General features: G+C 45.8%; 1 protein-coding gene across 1 annotated transcript; it reads right to left on the bottom strand.

Annotated features, from left to right (window-relative positions):
• Positions 1 to 3,442: 3,442 nt before the first annotated feature.
• Positions 3,443 to 21,441, bottom strand: LOC133380087 (CCN family member 1-like). The gene is made up of 5 exons (XM_061616639.1): positions 21,187 to 21,441; positions 20,095 to 20,311; positions 14,306 to 14,626; positions 10,458 to 10,663; positions 3,443 to 10,085 (listed from the first exon to the last, which is right to left on the bottom strand). Exons 1-5 carry the CDS (start codon positions 21,235 to 21,237, stop codon positions 9,777 to 9,779), a joined length of 1,104 nt encoding a protein of 367 aa, XP_061472623.1. The 5' UTR covers positions 21,238 to 21,441; the 3' UTR covers positions 3,443 to 9,776.
• Positions 21,442 to 22,238: the final 797 nt, after the last annotated feature.

Consider the following 22,238-nt stretch of genomic DNA (forward strand, 5'->3'; position numbering starts at 1 on the left):
TGTAGATACCATCTTATCAGGAGGTTTGTTCCACACAACATAGGAAGCAAACTTTTAGTGTTGTGGTACCTCCCTACAGCCCTTTCCCTGTGATAGCTCATTCACATATGCCAGTTATCACTTGATGCTTCAGGCAATATGGTATGAATGTCCATGTATGAACTAACCTATGTCCTTGAGTTTCATGATCCTGTTCTTGTTTTTCAAATAAGTCCCAGTAAGTTCAATCAGTATATCAACATACACATTACAAAGAAGTATCCATGCAACTCTGCTGCGACAACAACAAAGGCACCTTAAAGACTAACAGATTTATCATGGCATAAGGTTTCACCAGTTGTCTGAAGGGCATCCTAAGGTGGCCTATTTATGCACACACCCCACGTGGTTACAGAAAAAATGGTAAACACCAATGACAACAAGACCATTAAAAGCAAAATGTACATGCTGGTGCTGAGCCAGAACCTGCTGCATTGACTGATCTGGGTTCAGGATGACAAGGTGAAGTTACTGAAGTCTTGGCCGAAAATCTGAAGGGATTTCTTTGTGGATTGATTAAAATATAATGGGCATATCCAGTAATGTAGTAGCAAATTCAGAAGTGCAGGATCCCTTCATGACAGTCACGGCATGCCATCACACAGCTATACCTCCTAAGTTGGTGTTACTACACTAAAAGCCCGATTCCTATATGGTATGGAAAGGACCTCCCAGGAGACACGAGCAGGGATTTGAACTCACAGACGCTGGACTCGCAGCCAGGCTGTCCTCCCCACTGTGTACAAAGCCCCAAATAGTTTTGGACCCAGATATGTAAAAGAGCATCATATCCTTTATATACCCAGTCAGTCACTGCTCTCAGCAAGTGAGGGCCTTCTGTAGATACCATCTTATCAGGAGGTTTGTTCCACACAACATAGGAAGCAAACTTTTAGTGTTGTGGTACCTCCCTACAGCCCTTTCCCTGTGATAGCTCATTCACATATGCCAGTTATCACTTGATGCTTCAGGCAATATGGTATGAATGTCCATGTATGAACTAACCTATGTCCTTGAGTTTCATGATCCTGTTCTTGTTTTTCAAATAAGTCCCAGTAAGTTCAATCAGTATATCAACATACACATTACAAAGAAGTATCCATGCAACTCTGCTGCGACAACAACAAAGGCACCTTAAAGACTAACAGATTTATCATGGCATAAGGTTTCACCAGTTGTCTGAAGGGCATCCTAAGGTGGCCTATTTATGCACACACCCCACGTGGTTACAGAAAAAATGGTAAACACCAATGACAACAAGACCATTAAAAGCAAAATGTACATGCTGGTGCTGAGCCAGAACCTGCTGCATTGACTGATCTGGGTTCAGGATGACAAGGTGAAGTTACTGAAGTCTTGGCCGAAAATCTGAAGGGATTTCTTTGTGGATTGATTAAAATATAATGGGCATATCCAGTAATGTAGTAGCAAATTCAGAAGTGCAGGATCCCTTCATGACAGTCACGGCATGCCATCACACAGCTATACCTCCTAAGTTGGTGTTACTACACTAAAAGCCCGATTCCTATATGGTATGGAAAGGACCTCCCAATAAGACGGTATCTGCAGGAGGCCCTCACCTGCAGAGCACAGTGACTGATTGGGTATATAAGGCAGGTATCCTGTTTTCAAGCTGCATAGGGCTTTATAGACCAAAAACAGTACCTTGAACTTACCCAGTTGCAAATTACATATCACACAGTCCATTATCTATAGCATTGCTGCAGAAGGAGGTCACCTCACTTTAAGTAATGGTAGGGCCTGTTTAAGGAAAGTTCTAGTGAACTCAATAGATCCTGCTTACAAGTACATGTATTTAGTGTAGGGGTTTTTTTAAAAAAAAATACATGATGTAGAGCAGTGATTCCTATTCCCCCCCCCCCGGACCTCTTGAAAATTCCTGAGGGTCTTGGTGGACCACTTAATGCTTTCTGTGCCTGCTGTGGTAATTGTAACATACTGTGCTAGAAGCTATATGATTTATAATTGTAGCAGACTTGCTGCAGACCACCTGAATTAAGTTCATGGATCACCATTTGGGAACCCTGATGCAAAGAGCATCAGAAATACCCTATTGACAAAGGGCAGCGCAGTCTGGTGCACATTTACTCAGAAACAAATGTCACTGAATGCGGAAGGGCCCTGGGGTCCAAAATGGTTGCTACTCACCATATGTGGCAAAACAGCTACTGCGCAAATTGGTACTTTAGTTCTACCATCCATTTTTTAAAATAAACATTTTAATGAACTTATTTTGTATATATACCATTTCAAAAAAGTGTCTACCCTCCACCCCTAACAATTAGTTTTGTCCTTGGTTCCTGTACGCTGCAAAATGTACTTTGACATCTACAGTTATCAACTATCTCAGGATTCTCAACTATCTTCGGATTTCTGAATCCTAACTGTTTCACAATAGCAACAACTCACCCTAACCCAAAAATTAAACTGCTGAAACTAAGGGTAGAGACACGCTTACTGGTATGCCGGTTCTAGTACATCTCCACCTCTGTTTTCTGAAAACGGGCACACAACACTAGTCAAACTCTATCCTTTTTTACTCTAAAACCTGGTTGGATCAACTTGAGTGCATTTTTTTAAAAAAAGCTTCAGATAGTTTTCATACCTGATTGGTAGATCAAGCCAGTGCCCATTCAGGTGTGGCTAATAGAAACACTTAGCTGTAGGGTCAGGCAGAGGCAGTGACTGGCCCAACACTTTGCGTGGATCATCCTGAAAGATCTGAAGTCAGCAGTGGGGAAGGGAGGTGTGTCCAGCCGTGGGAAGAGTCACTTCAAAATGCACCCAGAAAAACCATTCTCACTGCTATTGAAGCATCTAATGTGCCCACAGCCTAATAAAGCTTGGAGGAAAACCAGGAATGAGAGGACTATGACCTCAATTCTGGTACTGAAAACAAGTTCTTGTACTGCAATATGCTCAGTGAATCCCCCCCTCACTTTTCTAACATACTATTTTGCACTTGGCTTCAACAGGTAGACTGGGAGGTTTTATGGGAGGGAAAGAAAGTCAATTCTGCATTTTCGAAGTCTGCCCACCCCTGCTGCAGTGCATTCAAATGCTGCTGAGAAGCAGCTGAGGTGGATCCGTGCACCTACTGGCTGGTGCCAGGAAGCAAATAAGGGTAGCTTTCTCCATTTGGGTGGTACAGGTACAGCTTGCACCAGTGTCTGGAACAGTCTTGTGTGCATTGCACAAACCAGACTGCCCTTGTCTGCTCAACTTCTTGCCAGTAGCAGTATGGTCCCACCACCACTTTGCAGCTGCTGATTGGTGGTGGCAGCCAGGAACAGAAGCAGACACCACCACAAAGGCTGCTGCAGACTACATTTCCTGCTGGTACAACATTGTAGTTTTATTCTCTATCTCCAACACTTATTTTTTCAGCGCCAGGTCAAGACTTTCCTCTTCTCCCAGGCATTTTAGCATGTGTTTTTAAATTGTTTTTTTTTTAAAGTGTTTTTAAATTTGTGTATTTGTTTTTAATGTTTTTAATTGTTGTAAACCGCCCAGAGAGCTTCAGCTATGGGGTGGTATACAAATGTAATAAATAATAATAATAATAATAATAATCCACACCTGAAACTTATCCAGAGTGCTTGATCTAACTTCTCCTGCTCCTGAGTCTGGAACTGAACAAATCCCAATTTGAGTCCATAATCAGACTTACCTGCACACCTGCTCAATGGTGAGAAGCCTCTTTTGGAGGGGACCCACCAAGATGTCCTATGATGATGGACTATTTTCTGTAGTAATCCTCAAGGCAGAGGCAAAAAACCCCACCTAGAAATCTCTAAATCTTGAGCCTCATATATGTAAGCCTGTGGCTATTTCTATGTAGAAGAGATATTCAGGGTTCCTTCCATTCTTCATCACCATCAACCACACTCATTCCTCATCACCCTGAAGCCTCTTCATTCACTCCCCAAAAGAGCCTGGATCAGAATTGTCTATGTAATAATTGTTTAATTTTATAAAAACCAAACAAAGATTTCCATATATATCTGCAAAATATAAAACAAGAACTTTTCATTTTAATACATAGATCTCTTTAAAATAAAGCCCACCAATTCTTTGCTGAATTGTGAGAAAGAAGAAAAGAACTGTAAAGCACTTTGTACAATGAAAGCAGCTGTAACATAAAATAATAATAATGGATAAGAACCAAGCCATTAGTCACACATGGCTATTATGTCTGGTTAATTCTTTACTCACCATCCCATGTCTAACCAGGTGCCAGGGCCTGAACCAGAAATGTCTGCATGCACCAGAAAGGTGCACATGTGCTGTTGTGCTTAAAGATACACACACCACATCCCCAGTGGATACTGTGCAGCATTATTTGTTTTATTTAAAGTACTTACATTCTGTCTTTTAGGTATCTAGTTGCTGGTTCTGGCCCCATCAGATACCCTCTTTTTAAACATTTAAAATAAAACATTTTAAAATTGAAAATTCATAACACAAGAGTTACAATTTTTGGGAAGGGAAGAGTCAAGGGCATAATAATTCTAGAGAACTAGAACTGGATTATCATTGTTTAAGGAGACAGAGCAAATATATTGCCATACGCCCCTCTGTTATTACAAGCTGGTCTAAAAGCATAAGGTTTTGATCTCTGATTCTAACAGCCACATTCCATGCATGGTTCAGGTAGCCAACCCAACTTTCCACAAAGAAGATGGCCTCTAGATGGCAATAAAGTCACACCACTATAAGATCTCTCCTGGCCTACAGGTGATGTGACCCAAGGTAAGTGTGCTTTCAGATCTTGAACCTTACTGTTTGAACAGTTACTCTTTCCAAACAAGATTGGAAAGCCTCTTTACACGAGCATATCCTTAGGAACCTAAAATCATGAGATGAACAAAATAAATGAAAATGCTTTTAGAATCTCTTTCTGGTCTTAATTTCTGTCACATTACAAGCTTCTGTCTTAGCAGGTGTTCATCTCCAAAATCTCAGGAGAAGAGGTTCGTTGTTATCCCCTGAATGTCCTCTGTCAGGATATTTTCCCTAATATGGTATCTAAATAGTTCCAGGCCTGGCACTAGCACATGACAAATTTTGGGTAGCTCCTGGGGCTTCAGCACACTGCCGGGGCCCTCTGCTGCATTGACACCTGCCCTTGCCTCTGCTGCCATACTAAGTGGCTTGAACCCACCATTTAAAATTCCCCACAATACCCTGGAGTGGCACTACATCAGGGGCATTGCGTGCCACCTGATACTGATAGCAATGCTGCTGCTGCTGCTGCTGCTGCTGCTGCTGCTGCTGCTGCTGCTGCCGCCGCCGCCGCCAGGTAAACACAGCACATCCCACTGATGTAAGAAGGGCCCATCAGAGTGCACCTTGCCAAGGGTCTCCCTCAAACCTGGAGTGGCTCTTGTCAGGATTAAACCTTTGTTGACCCATTAGATATTTAGAATACCATCTTTTTCTGATGGCCTACTATCACCAAGGCCATTTTTGGAGAATTTTTTTCATGTCCTGCTCTCGTAGAATCATAGAGTTGGAAGGGGCCTATAAGGCCATCGAGTCCAACCCCTTGCTCAGTGCAACAATCCAGATTAAAGCAGCATTGCTATCAGTATAAAACAGCCGATATCATAATGCCGTTGTATAAATCTATGGTGCGGCCGCATTTGGAATACTGTGTACAGTTCTGGTCGCCTCATCTCAAAAAGGATATTCTAGAGTTGGAAAAGGTTCAGAAGAGGGCAACCAGAATGATCAAGGGGATGGAGCGACTCCCTTACGAGGAAAGGTTGCAGCATTTGGGGCTTTTTAGTTTAGAGAAAAGACGGGTCAGAGGAGACATGATAGAAGTGTATAAAATTATGCATGGCATTGAGAAAGTGGATAGAGAAAAGTTTTTCTCCCTCTCTCATAATACTAGAACTCATGGACATTCAAAGAAGCTGAATGTTGGAAGATTCAGGACAGACAAAAGGAAGTACTTCTTTACTCAGCGCATAGTTAAACTATGGAATTTGCTCCCACAAGATGCAGTAATGGCCACCAGCTTGGACGGCTTTAAAAGAAGATTAGACAAATTCATGGAGGACAGGGCTATCAATGGCTACTAGCTGTGATGGCTGTGCTGTGCCACCCTAGTCAGAGGCAGCATGCTTCTGAAAACCAGTTGCCGGAAGCCTCAGGAGGGGAGAGTGTTCTTGCACTCGGGTCCTGCTTGCGGGCTTCCCCCAGGCACCTGGTTGGCCACTGTGAGAACAGGATGCTGGACTAGATGGGCCACTGGCCTGATCCAGCAGGCTCTTCTTATGTTCTTATGTATCAGGTGGCATGGGCCCGCCATTTTAAATTTCCCACAACACCTCTGATGTAGTGCCACTCCATAATTTGTTTTGATGCTCTCATGTGAATTCTTTTGTATTATGGGTTGAGGCCATAACTCTTATGGTGTTTGGGGGGGGGACAATTTGCATGCAGAAGGTTCCAGGTTCAATTCCCAGTGCCTCCAGATAGGGCTGGGAGAGACCCCTGTCTGAAACCCTAGAGTGCCCTTGCCAGTCAGCATAGATAATACTAAGCTAGATGGTCTGATCCCATGTATGGCAGCTTTTGGTGTTCATTTGTATCCTTAAAAATGAGGTTTAACTGGTGCTGAACAAAGTAAGTACCATCTGTACCTTAACATATTTCTGTTAACATGAACCTTAATGGCATTTTTTTCTTCCACCCCCCCATCCCGTACAACAGAGATGTAATGCCAACCCATTCATTTTGGGACCTACTAGAATCCCGAGATCTTCAAGCAGTATCATATGGTGGTGATTTTCATCAGGTTTTGTATTTATATCCTTGTAGGGCTATTTGAGTGAATAACATTTAACATTTGCCTTTGATGAAATTTTATTTTATTCCCATTTAAATTGACTTATGGTGAATTACCTTGATTCCCTATAGTATTTGAAATCCTCTCTGATGGTGTGTATGCACACTCTCAATTGCTCCATCGAAGTCCCTGATGAAAACGTGGAAGAGCAGTGGATCGAGAATGTTACAAGCAATGCTGAAGGTGAACTATATTAAACCTACTACATTCCCCTAATCTAGCAAACTAGTTGACCTGCACAAAGAATTAAGGAGTTTAGCACAAATGGTTCTTAACAAAAAAAAATGTTGGCTGCTAATAATAAGGATTGTACAAACGTGGTTATTAGGATCTCATGAAACCCTATGCATGTTTAACCAGAAGCAAGTCCCAGTGAGTTCACTGGGTACAACTCTCAAGAACATGTGCATAGGATTTTAGCCTTAAAATCATCACTGAGAGCCTAATAAGAATAAGAATACATTTTGAAAATAACAAGAGCTTTCCAACTAAGATCAGGTCCTGCTGGTTTTGCCAATCCTATTCTCTGCTACATTTGAAAGAAAGGGGTTCAAGAATGATGATTCTATGAACCAAAAGTAATGGAGGTTCGCAAGACCCTGTCCCATACCAATCACACCATCTGTCTCAGACAATCAAGCCCTTTTGGAAGGCCAGCATCTCAATTTTCCTACACCAAAGCCTCCACAAAGACGGAAAGAGACACAAACACCAGAATGAAGTGACAAACACTTCACTATTCACTCTAGCAACACTAAGATCCAAGAGGCAGAAAGTGGAATCAAAGCTCTGCTTACAAGGTGCAAAGCACAGAAGGCTTCATTATGAAGCTAAATAGCCATCACTCCAAACCAGCGTTGAAGCTTTTCTTTATGTCAAAACAGGACTAAACATAAAAATCTCCTTCTTTGTAGCAAAGCCTACTTTGCTGTACTCATAAACATGGGTTTATTATTTATTTATTAGATTTATATCCCACCCTTCCTCCGAGTAGAAGCTCAGGGCAGCAGGTTTTCCCAAGAACATAAGAATGACTAACAGCTTCATATCCTTTCTACTGTTGTGCCCTATTCTTTTGGTAATCCCTTTTGCTGCTCACCAGAAACATATAGGGAACAGGATTATTATTATTATTATTATTTAAAGTGCTTTAATAATTCCAGGGAAGGGTGCTCTTTGGCTTAGCCACAGTGGGAGAATTTGCTGGAGAGGAGGGTCTCACCCAAACAGAGATTGCCTTTTGCAAATTACTGTCATCACAATTAATATGTGTGAGACTGGAGGCAGATGCTAATTTTAAAGGGGGCTGAATGTGGCTGGAGAAAGGCATTGCTTCCATTAGTGAGCCTACCTCTGGAGAAACAGGGTTTGCAGGTTTTTGAAATAACTCAGAAAACTTTCTAAACCTGTTTATCAGAGGCCAAAGTGGGATGACTTTTACATCACGAGTAAAAATATCTTTTTCAACCCCCCTTCAACTCTCAAAACTTTTTTTGTCACTGTCATCAGTCCACAATGTGTGCATTTACTCTGATTTTCCCTCCATTTTTAAAACTTACCCAATTTTAAAGAACCGTTTGGCAATGCTGAGTAGCATGGGCTGGGAAGCAGCTGAAGCACAAAGTGGAGAAAGAAGCAGAGTGTCATGAACAAACATTAGGCAGGTTTCCCTTTCCACATCTGATATAGGTCTCTCTCTCTCTCCCAGAAACATGTCACCTCTAGGGTGTGCTGTGAGCAGGAGGCAAAAGGCACCCCTTTGATTCAAAGGGGGACAGAGTGGGAAGGAACGTTTCAAACTGAGGCAGAGAAGGAAGAAAGAGAAGCAAAGATGCAAAGTGCAGACAGTTAAGGGGAAGCAGGTTACAGTCTTTGTTTGGCCATTTCCTCAGATAATCTGCAAGGCAAAAACAAAACCATTGGACGGCATGGTGGGTGCTGGTGCTCACCCAACTTCCTGACAGCTGAGTTACTGCTGCTGCTTACCAGGAAGGGGAGGGGCAAGAGGGTGGGGAGGCTGGTGCAATGCAAATACCCCAGGAAGAAGGTTTGATTATCTCTCCTGGCTTGTTTGCATTACAGCAACCTCCCCACTGCCTTGTCCCTCCCTCTCTCAGTAAGCAGCAGGGACTCAGCTGTCAGGAGGCCAGGTGAGCACCACTTCCTCCCTCCCCTCCCACCGCCATCTATTACTACTGACCATTAGTCTTCACTCGGTACCTAATCTCTTCAGTTTACATGGGACTGTCTTGAGGCTGCATGGCCAAATCCCAGCCTAAACAGAACTGTAGGTCCTATCCAGGCCCCTAGGGCAGACCTGACACCCCCACCCCAAATTCCAGTTTGGTTGTATCTGCCTTGTGCTCTCCTTTGCTCTTTCCAACCATAGGAACTTACGGATATCAGAGCTGGCCATCATGGGATTTGGCAACCCAACCCGGAGGTCTTACAGCTACCCCTAGTGCACAGGAGCTGTGTGTCCTACTTCCTTTAGGAATCTGAAGCCCTAAAGGTGATAGCGATGAGGAGATTGCTTTGTTAGACTCCTTCATTAGTTGCCTAAGGCCCAGTTCCAGCCTGAGTCTGGCTGCACTAGATAGAGAAATAGAACCCAGTGCCATGAGCTGTATATCTAGACTCCCAGCACAGCACAATATATTACTCCCCAATGCTGAGGTATTAGTGCACCTCCAAAATCCAGATTGCCTTCCAAATTTTAGGCACACTTGCATTCACAGAAGCAAGGCAGGCTTAGAATGGCTTGTCTCCCAACGTCAAGCCCATCAGGGTGATCTAAAGTCCTTTGAGAGATCAGCTCAGCTGACAAGCCACTAGCACGCGAGGATAGCAGGCTCCATCACTCCAGGAACTTGTGAATGTCCCCACTGAGCTGGTACTGGGGGCCCATAGCCGGTTCACTGAGCAGTGGGCAGTGAGCCAGGCCACACTGGCAAGTGTGGATCATCATAACGTTCTTGAAGAAGGAGCTCCCATCAGAGCAATGGAAGGGCACACTCAGTGTGCGAGTGCGCAAAGGCACACAGCAACGCCCATCCAAGCAGGCCCCGCAGTAACTGGGCTGGTAACGGCGTGGGCTCTTGCAGCCAGTATAGCTGAACCTCACAGGCTCCTGCACTTTGTGCATCCTCAGGCACTTCTTGCCCTTCTAAAAAGAGGAGAGGAAATCATTTAGCACCACATGTCATATTGTGTGGGGGAAAATATGGCTCAAGGAAACTATGAATTAGAGGACTTAACACAAAACCCATCTTGGCATACAACTGAGGAACCCTGACCGCTTCACAAGTACATAAACTCTCCTTAAGCTGACAGGCATCATTCTTGTCATGCAAGCCAAAAGCAGAACATCTCATAGTCTTGGCCCACATCCCGCCTGATAGACTCTCTAATTCTGGACTGTAGAAAACTCACAGTTTTGAGTGTTTGTGAGTGTATGCATGCATATTCCAATTCTCAGGAGCTGAGCATTAGTTGCAAGCAGTGTCCTTACCACACCACACCATTTTCCCCAACTCACCTTTAGTTTGGAAAAATCAGGTTTCCCACAGGGCCTGATCTGACACAGCCGGGCCTCTTTGATCAGTTTGCATTGGGGGTTGTCACTAGTGACACGGGCGGAGATGCCAAAACCGCAGCTCTTGGAGCATGGCGACCAGTCTGTGGTCTGAGCCAAGCATTTGTGCTGCTGTTTTGTCACAGGACTTTGGAAGGACGGTCTCCACACTGAGGAGAGAAGGAGAACCCAATTACTTCATTGTCATTCTGATCCCAATCAGTATACTGCCAGCAACTACACAAGATGGCAAACAATTAGGTCAGAAAAGAGCAAAAAGGGATCAAACCCATAAATAAGAGAGGGAACCTGTCCCCACTGTCCTCCGAGTGTTACTGGACTACACATCCCATCATCCCCAACTACTGGCCACGCTTGCTGGGGCTGATGGGAGTTGGAGTCCAACAACACCTGGAAAGTCACAGGTTCCCTATATCTGCCATAAATGGAAGGTAGTCATTGCTGGACAAACAAGAGTGAGCTTCCCAGAGACATCTAGCTGGCCACTGTGAGAAGCAGAATGCTGAGCTGGATAGATGCTTGGGCTGATCTAGCAGGGCTCTTATTATGCCTCTGTGGCAGGCACACTACTCAAAATGGCAAAGCCATATGTTGGGTAGGAAATGTGGAAAGTAAGTGTGTAGGGGGAAATGAAGGGAAGAGGGAAAAACAGAAGCAGAACATGGGGTGGCAGGGGGGTTTGGAGACTATCTGGGACTCTGGTCCCTGAGGTCATCAATTCCCCATCAACTCCATGGAGACTAAACTGATACCTGCAGAACAAATCCTCTCCTCCCTCATTCCTAGGCTTTGGAGAGGAAACTCCCGCACCTCTATTTTGCCATGCAACCATGAGACAAGATGCAAGAGTAATACCTTCTTGGACATCACTTGAGAGCAATAGCAATAGAGGGGAGTGGGTGAAAACTCCCTCTTTGGAGGGTTTCATGCTTTTCAATCCCTCCCTTACAGCCACAACCATCCTTAGCAGAAATAGAGCAGGGAACCACAGCAAATGCAAGTGAAGGATCACATTTCCTGCCCCTCAGGGAAATCCAGTTTAGATCCTGAAAGGGCAAAGGCTACTCCCACTCTTACCCCTATTTTTGTTCAGTGCTACAACCCTGCTTAGATGCAGCTTCCACAGCAGAGTGCCAGCTTTCCATTTCCTGCCCTTGCAGCAAAGCAAGTTTAAAACTCAGCTGGCTTTATCTTATGCACTTCTCCCCAAAGCACAAGCTTTCCAAAGGGCCTCATGCTACCGATTGCATGAGGACACCAAGATAGTGGGGGGGGGGGAAGGAAATTTCAGGAGTCCAGCTACAACTAAGAGTTAGAAGACAGCAAGTTTACTAGGTTGCTGTCAACAGAGAAGGTAGCTGCCAAATCTATCCATCCACTATAGAAGGCTATTGCCTGGTTTTGTCAGGCCCAAAATTGGCACCAACTCCACATCAGGTCATACAGGAACAATTGTTTAGATGGAATTGCTGCACTGCCATTGTAAGCCTAGTTTGAGTGAGACACCAGCCCAGGAATTGATACTGCAAGGAGGTTTCATGGATGAGATGTTCCCCCAAAGCAGTTTAAGGAGCAGCTCATCATCAAACAGCAATGCCACACAGTAAGCAGATGACTTTTAAGCCTTGCAATGTAGCCTGCTAATAAACATCTTGGTATGATATCCTACAGTACATTATCCTTCAAGGGAATGTCCCTGACAGATGCAGACTCCCTAGCAATGACTAGAAGCTGCATCTTACTTTGCTACTCAGTTTTCCATGTGGCATATGCAACTCACTAGCGCTCAGCTCATTAAGTAGCTTTTTCGTCCAAACATTGCCTATTGTTCTTAGAAAGAATCCCTACAGGCATAAATCATGCAAGGCCTCATAACTATCTTCAGGTCTCCAAAACAATTTTTTAAAAATTGTGACACTAAACATGATTTCTCAACAATCAGAACGAATCAGAAATATAGAGCGGTATTCAATGCTAATGCTACTCAGAGTAGACTCATTGACATTAATATACATGACTGACTTAGGTTGATTAATTTCCGTGGGTCTACTCTGAGAAAGACTTAGTTGAATACAACCCATAGTATAAACGACACAAGAAATGCCTGTTGGATCAGGCCAATGGCCCATCTAGTCCAATATCCTGTTCTCACAATGGCCAACATATGCCTCTGAGAAACCTGCAAGCAAGACCTGAGCACAAGAGCACTCTCCTCCACTGTGGTTTCCAGTAACTGGTATTCAGAAGCATATTGCCTCTGATGGTGGAGGCAGAGCATAACCATTGTGGCTAGTAGCCTTTGATACCTTTATCCTCCAAGAATTTGTCAACTCCTCTTTTAAAGCCCTCCAAATGGGTGGCCATCACTGCCTCTTGTGGAAGCAAGTTCTAAAGCTTAACTACGTGCTGTGTGAAGGCAGGAGGGGAGAGTGTTCTTGCACTCGGGTCCTGCTTGCGGGCTTCCCCCAGGCACCTGGTTGGCCACTGTGAGAACAGGATGCTGGACTAGATGGGCCAGAGGCCTGATCCAGCAGGCTCTTCTTATGTTCTTATTCAGCTTCATTGGATGTCCATGAGTTCTAGTGTTCTGAGAGAGGGAGAAAAACGTTTCTCTATCCACTCTCTCCATGCCATGCATAATTTTATAAACTTCTGTCATGTAACCTCTTACTCGCCTTTTCTCTAAACTAAAAAGCACCAAATGCTGCAGCTTTTACTCATAGGGGAGCCGCTCCATCCCCTTGATCATCTTGGTTGCTGTTTTTTTGAACCTGTTCCAACTCTACAATGTCCTTTTTGAGGTCAGGAGGCGACCAGAACTGTACACAATACGTATTCAAAATGCAGTCACACCATAGATTTATATAATGGCATTATGATATCAGCAGTTTTATTTTCAATACCATTCCTAATGATCCCTAGCATGAAATTTGCTTTTTTCACAGCTGCTGCACACTGGGTTATCTTCATTGAGCTATTCACTACAAACCCAAGGTCTCGTTCCTGGTCAGTCACTACCCCATGATGGTAGATAGGAAATTAAGATTTTTTTGCCTCACTTTACACTTGCTCACATCAAATTGCATTTAGGACTAAGTATTCCTATGCAGACCAACAAGTCCTATGTGTTAGAGTCACTCAATTCAATAAAATGGAAAGCACCCAATATAAATGGTGCCTTCCATACTAAGAATTTCCAGAGGGGTAAGTCATGTTAGTCCGTTGCTGCAATAACAACACTTCCGAGTGGACTCTAGTCCAGGGGCGAGGAATCTTTTCCAGCCCGAGGGCCACATTCCCTTCTAGGCAATTTTTCATAGCCCCCAAGTTAGTGATGGGTGGGGCCAGAGGCAAAAGTGGGCACAGCAATGGATGTAAATTTTACCTTATACCACTATCCTCGTTTCTACACATACACACACACCTCCATCCAGGCAAACTTTAAGTATTATCAGAGTTCAAAGCACATGCCAGCCAGGCAGGAACACTCTGGATGGGCTGGTGAGGGGTGTAGCCTGGGGAGAAGTGCTATGGTTTGTGAGGGGATGTGGCCTAAGAAGAGTCCCAGGAGCCAAACAGAGAGATCTGGAGGGCCTCACTCAGCCATTGGGTCTGAGGTTTCCCATCCCTGCTCTGGTCCACGAAAGCTTATGCCTCAATAAATGAGCTAACCTTTAAGGTGCCACAAGACCCTTAATTGCTTTCATTATAATAAGCCTAGGCAGAACTTGAACAACAATCCTGGTCCTCAAATGACAACAGCTTTGCACCCCTCCTCTCTGCCCACTCACCTGGTAGGTTTTTCCAGTGTCCACCTTTGCCCACGTAGATGACCTCATTGTCACTAGCCTCTCCATGGTACTCAAAGGTGACCCCTCCATACTTCTTGGGTCCTTTGTTGCACACAAACTTCTTGCAGCACTGACCAGGTACCTTCAAGAGCTGGGGACTGGGGCAGCCGAGTGAGGCCAGGGGCAGCTCTAGTGGGCAGAGTGGCTGGCAACCCACAGCCCCATCAATGCAAGTGCACTGGTGTTTGCAGCTGGGTTGAAAATTTTCCCCGTTCTGGTAGATACGGCCATTGTATTCGCATGTCCGACCTTCTTGCTTTGCTGAGGAGGTAGAAAGATGTGTGTTATCCCATTTTAGCAGCTGCATTAACAAGTGATGCTGCATACATCCATTTGTAGATACCTACAAAAGAGAGGACCCAGCTAGAAGCATCTGGATCATTTCCAAGAAGTTCATCATGAAAATGTACTGGGGCAAAAGTTTCAGAGATCCTTTGAAATAAGTGCAAAGGTAAGTCCTAATTGTTCTGACACTCCTAATGCCCACACAAACTCCTCCTTTCACCTAAACTTGTGTCCAGTTAAGGACCAACATTTATGGTCACCAGAGAGCAACAATGACACAACAGGTCACAGAGAATAGCCTTGTTCATGATTTGATTGTGGAGGAGGCTGCCGACCTGGCGTGTATAACCGAGACCTGGGTGGGTGATCAGGGAGGAGTTGCTCTTTCCCAGATCTGCCCACCTGGGTATATGGTTCAGCATTATGGTAGAACCGAAGGACGGGGAGGCGAGGTTGCTGTGGTCTATAGGAGTTCTTTCTCACTCACCAAGCACCCTGTCCAGGTGACGACTGGCTTGGAATGTCTCCACCTTGTGCTGGGCCAGAGAGACAGACTGGGAATTTTGTTGGTGTACCGCCCGCCCTGCTGCTCAACAAATTCCCTAACTGAGCTGACAGAGGTAGTCTCAGAGGTATTGTTGCGGTCCCCTAGACTATTGGTACTGGGGGACTTCAATGTCCATGCCGAGACTGCTTTATCTGGTGCGGCTCAGGACTTCATGGTTTCCATGACAACCATGGGGCTGTCTCAATTTGTTTCTGGCCCGACGCATGTGTCGGGACATACCCTTGATTTGATCTTCGTCACTGGACATGGAGATGGTGATCTGGAGGTTGGGGATTTATCATCTATTCCTTTGTCATGGACAGATCACCGCTTGCTGAAGTTTAGGCTCACAGCAGCCCTTTCCCTCTGCAAGGGCAAGGGACCTATTAAATTGGTCCGCCCCCGGAGATTAATGGATCCTGAGGGTTCCCAAAGGGCTCTGGGGGGTTTTCCGACTGAGAAGACTGGCGCTCCTGTCGAAGCCCTGGTTGAACTGTGGAATACTGAAATGACCCGGGTGGTTGACACGATCGCTCCCATGCGCCCCCTCCTATGCAGAGCTCATACAGCTCCATGGTATACCTTGGAGCTGAGAGCGATGAAGCAAGAGAGGAGGAGGCTTGAGTGCAGATGGAGGCGAACTCCCGATGAATGCAATTACACCTTGGTAAGTGCTTGTTCTAAGCAGTATATAGTAGCGGTGAGGGCAGCAAAAAAGAGATATTTTGCTGATACTATTAAGTCATCACTCTCCCGCCCAGCGCAGCTCTTTAAAATTGTGCGAGGGCTTTTACATTGTGGCCCTCAGGATATTATAGATTCATCTGTAGCCCGCTGTGATGAGTTTGCCGAGCACTTCCAAGATAAGATCACATGCATTCGCCAGGACTTAGACTCCAATATTATAGCAGTTGGACCTAATGAAGTATCCAGATCACGGTCTTGTCCTCATTTATTGGATGAGTTTCAGTCTGTGCAGCTTGAGGATGTTGACAGGATCCTTGGACTGGTGCGGGCGACCACGTCTGTACTGGATCCTTGCCCCTCTTGGCTGGTGAAAGCTGGCAGGACCGGAACCGCCGGCTGGGCCAAGGAGGTAATAAATGCCTCTTTAAGAGAGGGAGTGGTCCCTGACTGCCTAAAAGAGGCGGTGGTGAGACCACTCCTGAAGAAACCCTCCTTGGACCCAGACAACTTGAACAACTATAGACCTGTGGCGAATGTTCCGTTCCTGGGCAAGATCCTGGAGCGGGTGGTTGCTGGCCAGCTCCAGGGGCTCTTGGATGACACTGATTATCTTGATCCACTTCAATCCGGTTTTAGGCCCGGTTTTGGCACTGAAACAGCCTTGGTCGCCCTGTATGATGACCTCTGTCGGGAGAGGGACAGGGGGAGTGTGACTCTGTTGATTCTCCTTGATCTCTCAGCTGCTTTTGATACCATCGACCATGGTATCCTTCTGGGAAGACTCACGGAGTTGGGAGTTGGGGGTACTGCTTGGCAGTGGCTCCGCTCCTACTTGGTGGGTCGTCACCAGAAGGTAGTGCTTGGGGAACATTGCTCGACACCCTGGACTCTCCATTGTGGAGTCCCGCAGAGATCGGTACTGTCCCCCATGCTTTTTAACATCTACATGCAGCCGCTGGGTGCGGTCATCAGGAGTTTTGGGGTGCGTTGTCATCAGTATGCTGATGACATGCAACTCTATTTCTCCTTTTCATCCTCTTCAGGTGAGGCTGTTAACGTGCTAAACTGTTGCCTGGCCGCGATAATGGACTGGATGGGGGCTAACAAACTGAAGCTCAATCCTGACAAGACGGAGACGCTGTTGGTGAGTGCCTTCACTGCCCAGATGGAGGACGTTCATCCTGTTCTTGATGGGGTTACACTCCCCTTGAAGGAACAGGTTCGTAGCTTGGGAGTTCTTTTCGATTCTTCCTTGTCTCTCGAGACCCAGGTGGCCTTGGTGGCACGGAATGCTTTCTACCATCTTCGACTGGTAGCCCAGCTACGTCCCTATCTGGACAGTGACGACCTCGCCTCAGTTGTTCACGCTCTGGTAACTTCTAGGCTGGACTACTGCAATGCGCTCTATGTTGGGCTGCCCTTGAAGATAGTTCGGAAACTACAGCTAGTCCAGAATGCAGTGGCCAGATTACTGATGTGGACCAGAAAGTCTGCTCATATAACACCTGTTCTGGCTCGTCTGCACTGGCTTCCTATTTGTTTCCGGGATAAATTCAAAGTGCTGGTTTTGACCTATAAAGCCCTACACGGCATGGGACCGCAATACCTGGTGGAACGCCTCTCCCAATATGAACCTACCCGTACACTGCGCTCAACATCTAAGGCCCTCCTCCGGGTGCCATCCCATCGAGAAGCCCAGAGGGTTGTGACTAGAACTAGGGCCTTTTCGGTAGTGGCCCCCGAACTGTGGAATAGTCTCCCCGATGAGGTACGCCTGGCGCCGACGCTGCTATCCTTTCAGCGCCAGGTGAAAACCTTTTTATACTCCCAGGCATTTTAAAGTGTATTTTAAATTGTATTTTATAGTGTATTTTATCAGTATTTTCATTATTGTATTTTGACGTTGTTGGTTCTTTGTTATTGTTTGTTTTGATCTTTGATTTTGTTATACTTATTGTATTTATATATTGTGCTTGTTTTATCTTTTATGTACACCGCCCAGAGAGCCTTTTTGGCTTAGGGCGGTATATAAATTAAATTAAATAAAAATAAATAAATAAATAAGAGGTGCTAGGGTAGAGGATGAGAGAGAGAGACTCTGAGGTCACTTCCTACTCCCCTCCTCTAATATACAACTTCAGGCCAACCTGGGAGTAATCTACATGAATGAACCACATAAAAGCAGGCCTCATAATTAGAGTCTGTGGATGTGAAAAACAAGCAGGCCTTAAGCCACCAGCATCATAAGTAACAGAAAGACACTCCTCTGCAGAACTTAGGTTTTTAGGGGCCATGCCAATGAGAGGAGAGTGTTATGAGCTTTAAATAGCCGTGTGAAAACAGGATGTGAAGAGCTCGCATGAACTGAGATCAGGTTGCAAACAGCCGGGTTGGGCCCGGAGAACTTTCTGCTAGATGGTCAGAGGTGTGCCCTTCCCCTTACTCCCTTGCAGCTGTTTAACCTCTTTTCACTTGCTCTCTCATTAGCACATGTGCCCCTGAACCAAGCTCACACTTTCCAGCATGTCAGGGGTTACACATAGGGAAAGAAGTGACCCTACACACCATGACAACCCTAGTATATATACTAGGAACAGCGTTGCCACTCCACCTCCCAACTCGGAGAGAGGGAGAGATGACATGTCATTTGCGTATGTGGAGCCAAGGAATGAAAGTAACTGGGAATTACAATGTTTTGAAAGGTAGGTGTGCTCTTGTGTGAGCTTCCTAAACATATCACCTAAACATGTAGAAGGGGGGAAAGTAGCTCATGGTAAAACTTCATCTGCTCTGGACTGCCAAGGAACTCCCCTCCTCTGATTCTGCAAATCTGGCTTTCTACCCCAGTGGGAAAAGGGGAGTAGCTTGCCCTGCAAAAATGCCCTCCACATCAGTGAAACAAGATGTGGGGCAACAAGGACTTATCCTCAGTCAACTAGAGCCACAACCCAGAGTCCCATCACCACTCAACTGTCCTCAGAGATTTCGGGCATCCTTCCCTCTCTCCTCCCTTGCCTCCTACAGGCCTGCAGGCTACACCAGCCTTTGCCAACCTGGAGCCCTCTGGATGGTCTAGACTACAACTGGAGCTGATGGGAGTTGTAGTCCAAAACATCTGTAGGTTACTAGGTTGGGGAAATCTGGACTACACAGTCTCTTCTTCCAAACCCCTGCACTTATGCCATTTCAAAAAAAGCAAAGGGGGGGGGCCCTCAAAAGCCATAGGGACAAACAAACATGAAAGAAGCTGCACAAATATTTTGCTTGGAGCAACTCTCACTTTATTTGGGCAAGCTGCAACAGAAGTTGCCCCAAGGAAATTTTCCATGAAGCACTGAAGCACTTTGATCAAGAGACTGATTTTCTCAAAACGCTTCAGGAACAAAGATATTTGTGCAACCAACTCTCTACACACCCTGTCCTATGTTTTATGTCATTTCTCCCTTCTGTTTCCATTAACAATTACTATCATAATGGCAATGCCATGATGAATTCCACAATTACCACCATCTCTAGAGGAGGTTAAATAAAACATGACATCTTGCTGCATCATGTTGCATCTTATCTCCCTCATCAGCCTTCAGTCTTGTTTCTGCCCAGCCCTTCTGACTGTTGTCATTTTAAAAATCACCACTGGTGCATGGGGACCAGTCACCCCAATTTGACTGCCAAAATATAATAATGTAAAGGAAAACCTTTCCTAGTTTCGTTACAATAGAGAACATGCATGCCTAGAATGGGAGGGAAGTCCTTGCCCCCTATTCATAAAATTAGGTGCCAGCTGTCCAATGTCAATACCTAGCACACTTGGTGCTAAAGCAGCTTAAAATCATAGCGATAATTTTTAAGGCCTTTCTTGCAGAGTTACATAGTACCAAAAAGTAACAGGCAAACAAAAATAACTGAAAACCACCATGACCGTCATCAGGGTCAAGTAGGGGGAGGTATCATTTTTTCATTTACTGAAAGCAAGTATAAATCACTTAATTTAAAAAAACCATTGTTTTACAAAGTTATTCCAGAAGTTATTTCAAAATAACTTGCAAATCATTACTCCCCCCCCCAAAAAAAACCCTACTGTAAATATTACCAACAAGTTGATCAGATAAGCCCCCGCAGCTCCGCTCTGGTGTGTATCCACACTGTAGCTGCCACGAGAGCGAAAGCTGTAGAAGGCTGCCTTTTCTCCCTCCACTCCTCTGCCCCTTACCCGAACAGATGCCTCGATGAGCCGAGGGGTCGGCCCCAAAATTGCACTCCAGGCCCTTGTGTGGGTCGCAGGGCCAGAGCTTGCCGCAGTCCTCGTTGAGCTGCCGGGCGCACACTCGGCAGCAACCGCAGTCGTCCATCATCATGCTGACCCCGGGAGGGCAAGGAGGCAGGCCACCGGGGGTGCAGCGGCATGTGGCGGGACAGCGGCAGGCCACCTGGAACAGAGAAAGAAGAAGCCGGCGGCGGGAGAAAGGAGAGCTTTCGGCAAAGAAAGCCACGCTGCAGGCAGCTGGTGGAGTTAAAAAACGACACCACGACAACCAGTCAAGGCCCTCCTCTTCTAAAACGGCCGCGCGAGAACACTTTCGGCGCTTGCGGGATATTTGGGGACGATGGACGCCTCGTCGCCTGTCATTTGTTTTTTTAAAGGCCACACCAAAATAGTTTCCTAGATGGCGCTACATGCCACGGAGTCTCAGCATTCGCTGTCCCCCACCCCCTGCCCCGCGCACCCGTCCCTTCCATCCCAAATAAATCTCAGTAATAAAATCCCTGCCACGATCAAAGTGCCCGCCGCAGAGGCACCGAGCCCGAAGTGTCGACGGAGTTGCAGCTCCAGGGAGTCCACCACGACGGAAAAGTAAAACTCACCTTTCACTCGCTGAGGTTATTCTATTCGTGAGCGTGCCCAGTCTGGAACAGCTCGGCCGGATTTAGACGAGCATTTAAAAAACAAACAAACAAAAAACACGGCCCGATTCCGAACCGCTTATTAGAGATACGGAACATTCAGAAAGTGTCCAAGCTCAAATAAAGACCCGGCGTCCAACAACCACTGGATGCAATGGCTGGGACCCGTGTGTATAAATGCGGGTAGGCGAGCGCCGTCGCTTTGGACAGATCAGGAACAGCCAGATCCCCTGACTGGGAAAGCCGGCAGAGGAGGCCAGGCCAGCAAGAAACTAGAATCCAGAATTTAAATGAGATCTCTCCAGCATTTGATCAAACCCCATAACGTCACTGTCAATAACGTTCCACGCACAATTCACTTATCTAAGCAGAAGAGAAAGAGCTAGTACGGATTACTCACCGGAGAGATACACAGCAGGAAAGCAACACCAGACAGGGCAGCCAGCCTCATTGTTGTTTGATGAGAAAAGACGTCAGAAAAGGGGACAAATTTACCAAACGAGATAAAAAATGACCAAGCACACTAATTCTCTGAATGAGCCAGCTGGATCATAGAGTTGTTGCAAAACTGTCTCTAGGGTTACTCGCCTCTAAAAGCTCTCAACACAGCCGCACACCCCTTTTTGCGCGAGTTTCAGTACCTACAAAGCAACTACGTTGTTTCTGTATTTATATTTCCCCGGGGCCCCTCCCACCTACAGGGCTGGGAGCCAATAGGAACCTCCTCGTTGGCCAATAGCAACGGTGGCGGACTTCCAAACATTCCAGGGGAGGGGCTTTGGAAAGGTGGGAGGGGCTGAATGAATAGAGTCATTCATAAAATTAGAAGGCTAGTGCATTCCGAGGCGATGCGCGCGTAGTCTCGCGCAGGCCAGGGTGTTCCGCTAGCAGAGTAGCGCTTTTATGGAGACTGCTGAATAAGGCTCCTGCTCCCATAGGGCACATCAGTGCACAGGCATACCAGTATGAGGAGCAGCCCCGGCCACAATCATTCCTGACATGCAAAAAAAAAAAAAAACCCGAAAGAAAAAAATCACGGACGAAGGAAAATAAGCAGAAGGAAGCCAACGTTTTCTTTGTCAACACGAGCCCATGATTTGACACAAGGGCAGATCAAAGGCCCACGGAACCGGCAAGGGGGGAAAATGGGGTTATCCTGGGGGACCAGAATATGGCTAAGCTTGCAATGCAATGCACACTTACTTGGGAATAAGAACCAGTGAAATCAAGAAGACTTAATTCCATGTGCAATATTCGTGATGCAGTTGTAAAGCCTTAAAACCACCTAGACGGTACCAGAGGGATCAAATATGGTGGTGGCTAGGACCCGCGAGAAGGGCTGATGAGGATAAAGGGCAGGGGTTGAGGGAGAGGAATGCATCTTCTCCTTAGCTCCTTGGAGGAAGGACAGTATAAGTACAAAATCAAACCTTTTTCATTAGGGTAAGTTAA

The sequence above is a fragment of the Rhineura floridana genome, chromosome 3 (genome assembly GCF_030035675.1).
Source record: "Rhineura floridana isolate rRhiFlo1 chromosome 3, rRhiFlo1.hap2, whole genome shotgun sequence".
NCBI lineage: Eukaryota > Metazoa > Chordata > Lepidosauria > Squamata > Rhineuridae > Rhineura > Rhineura floridana.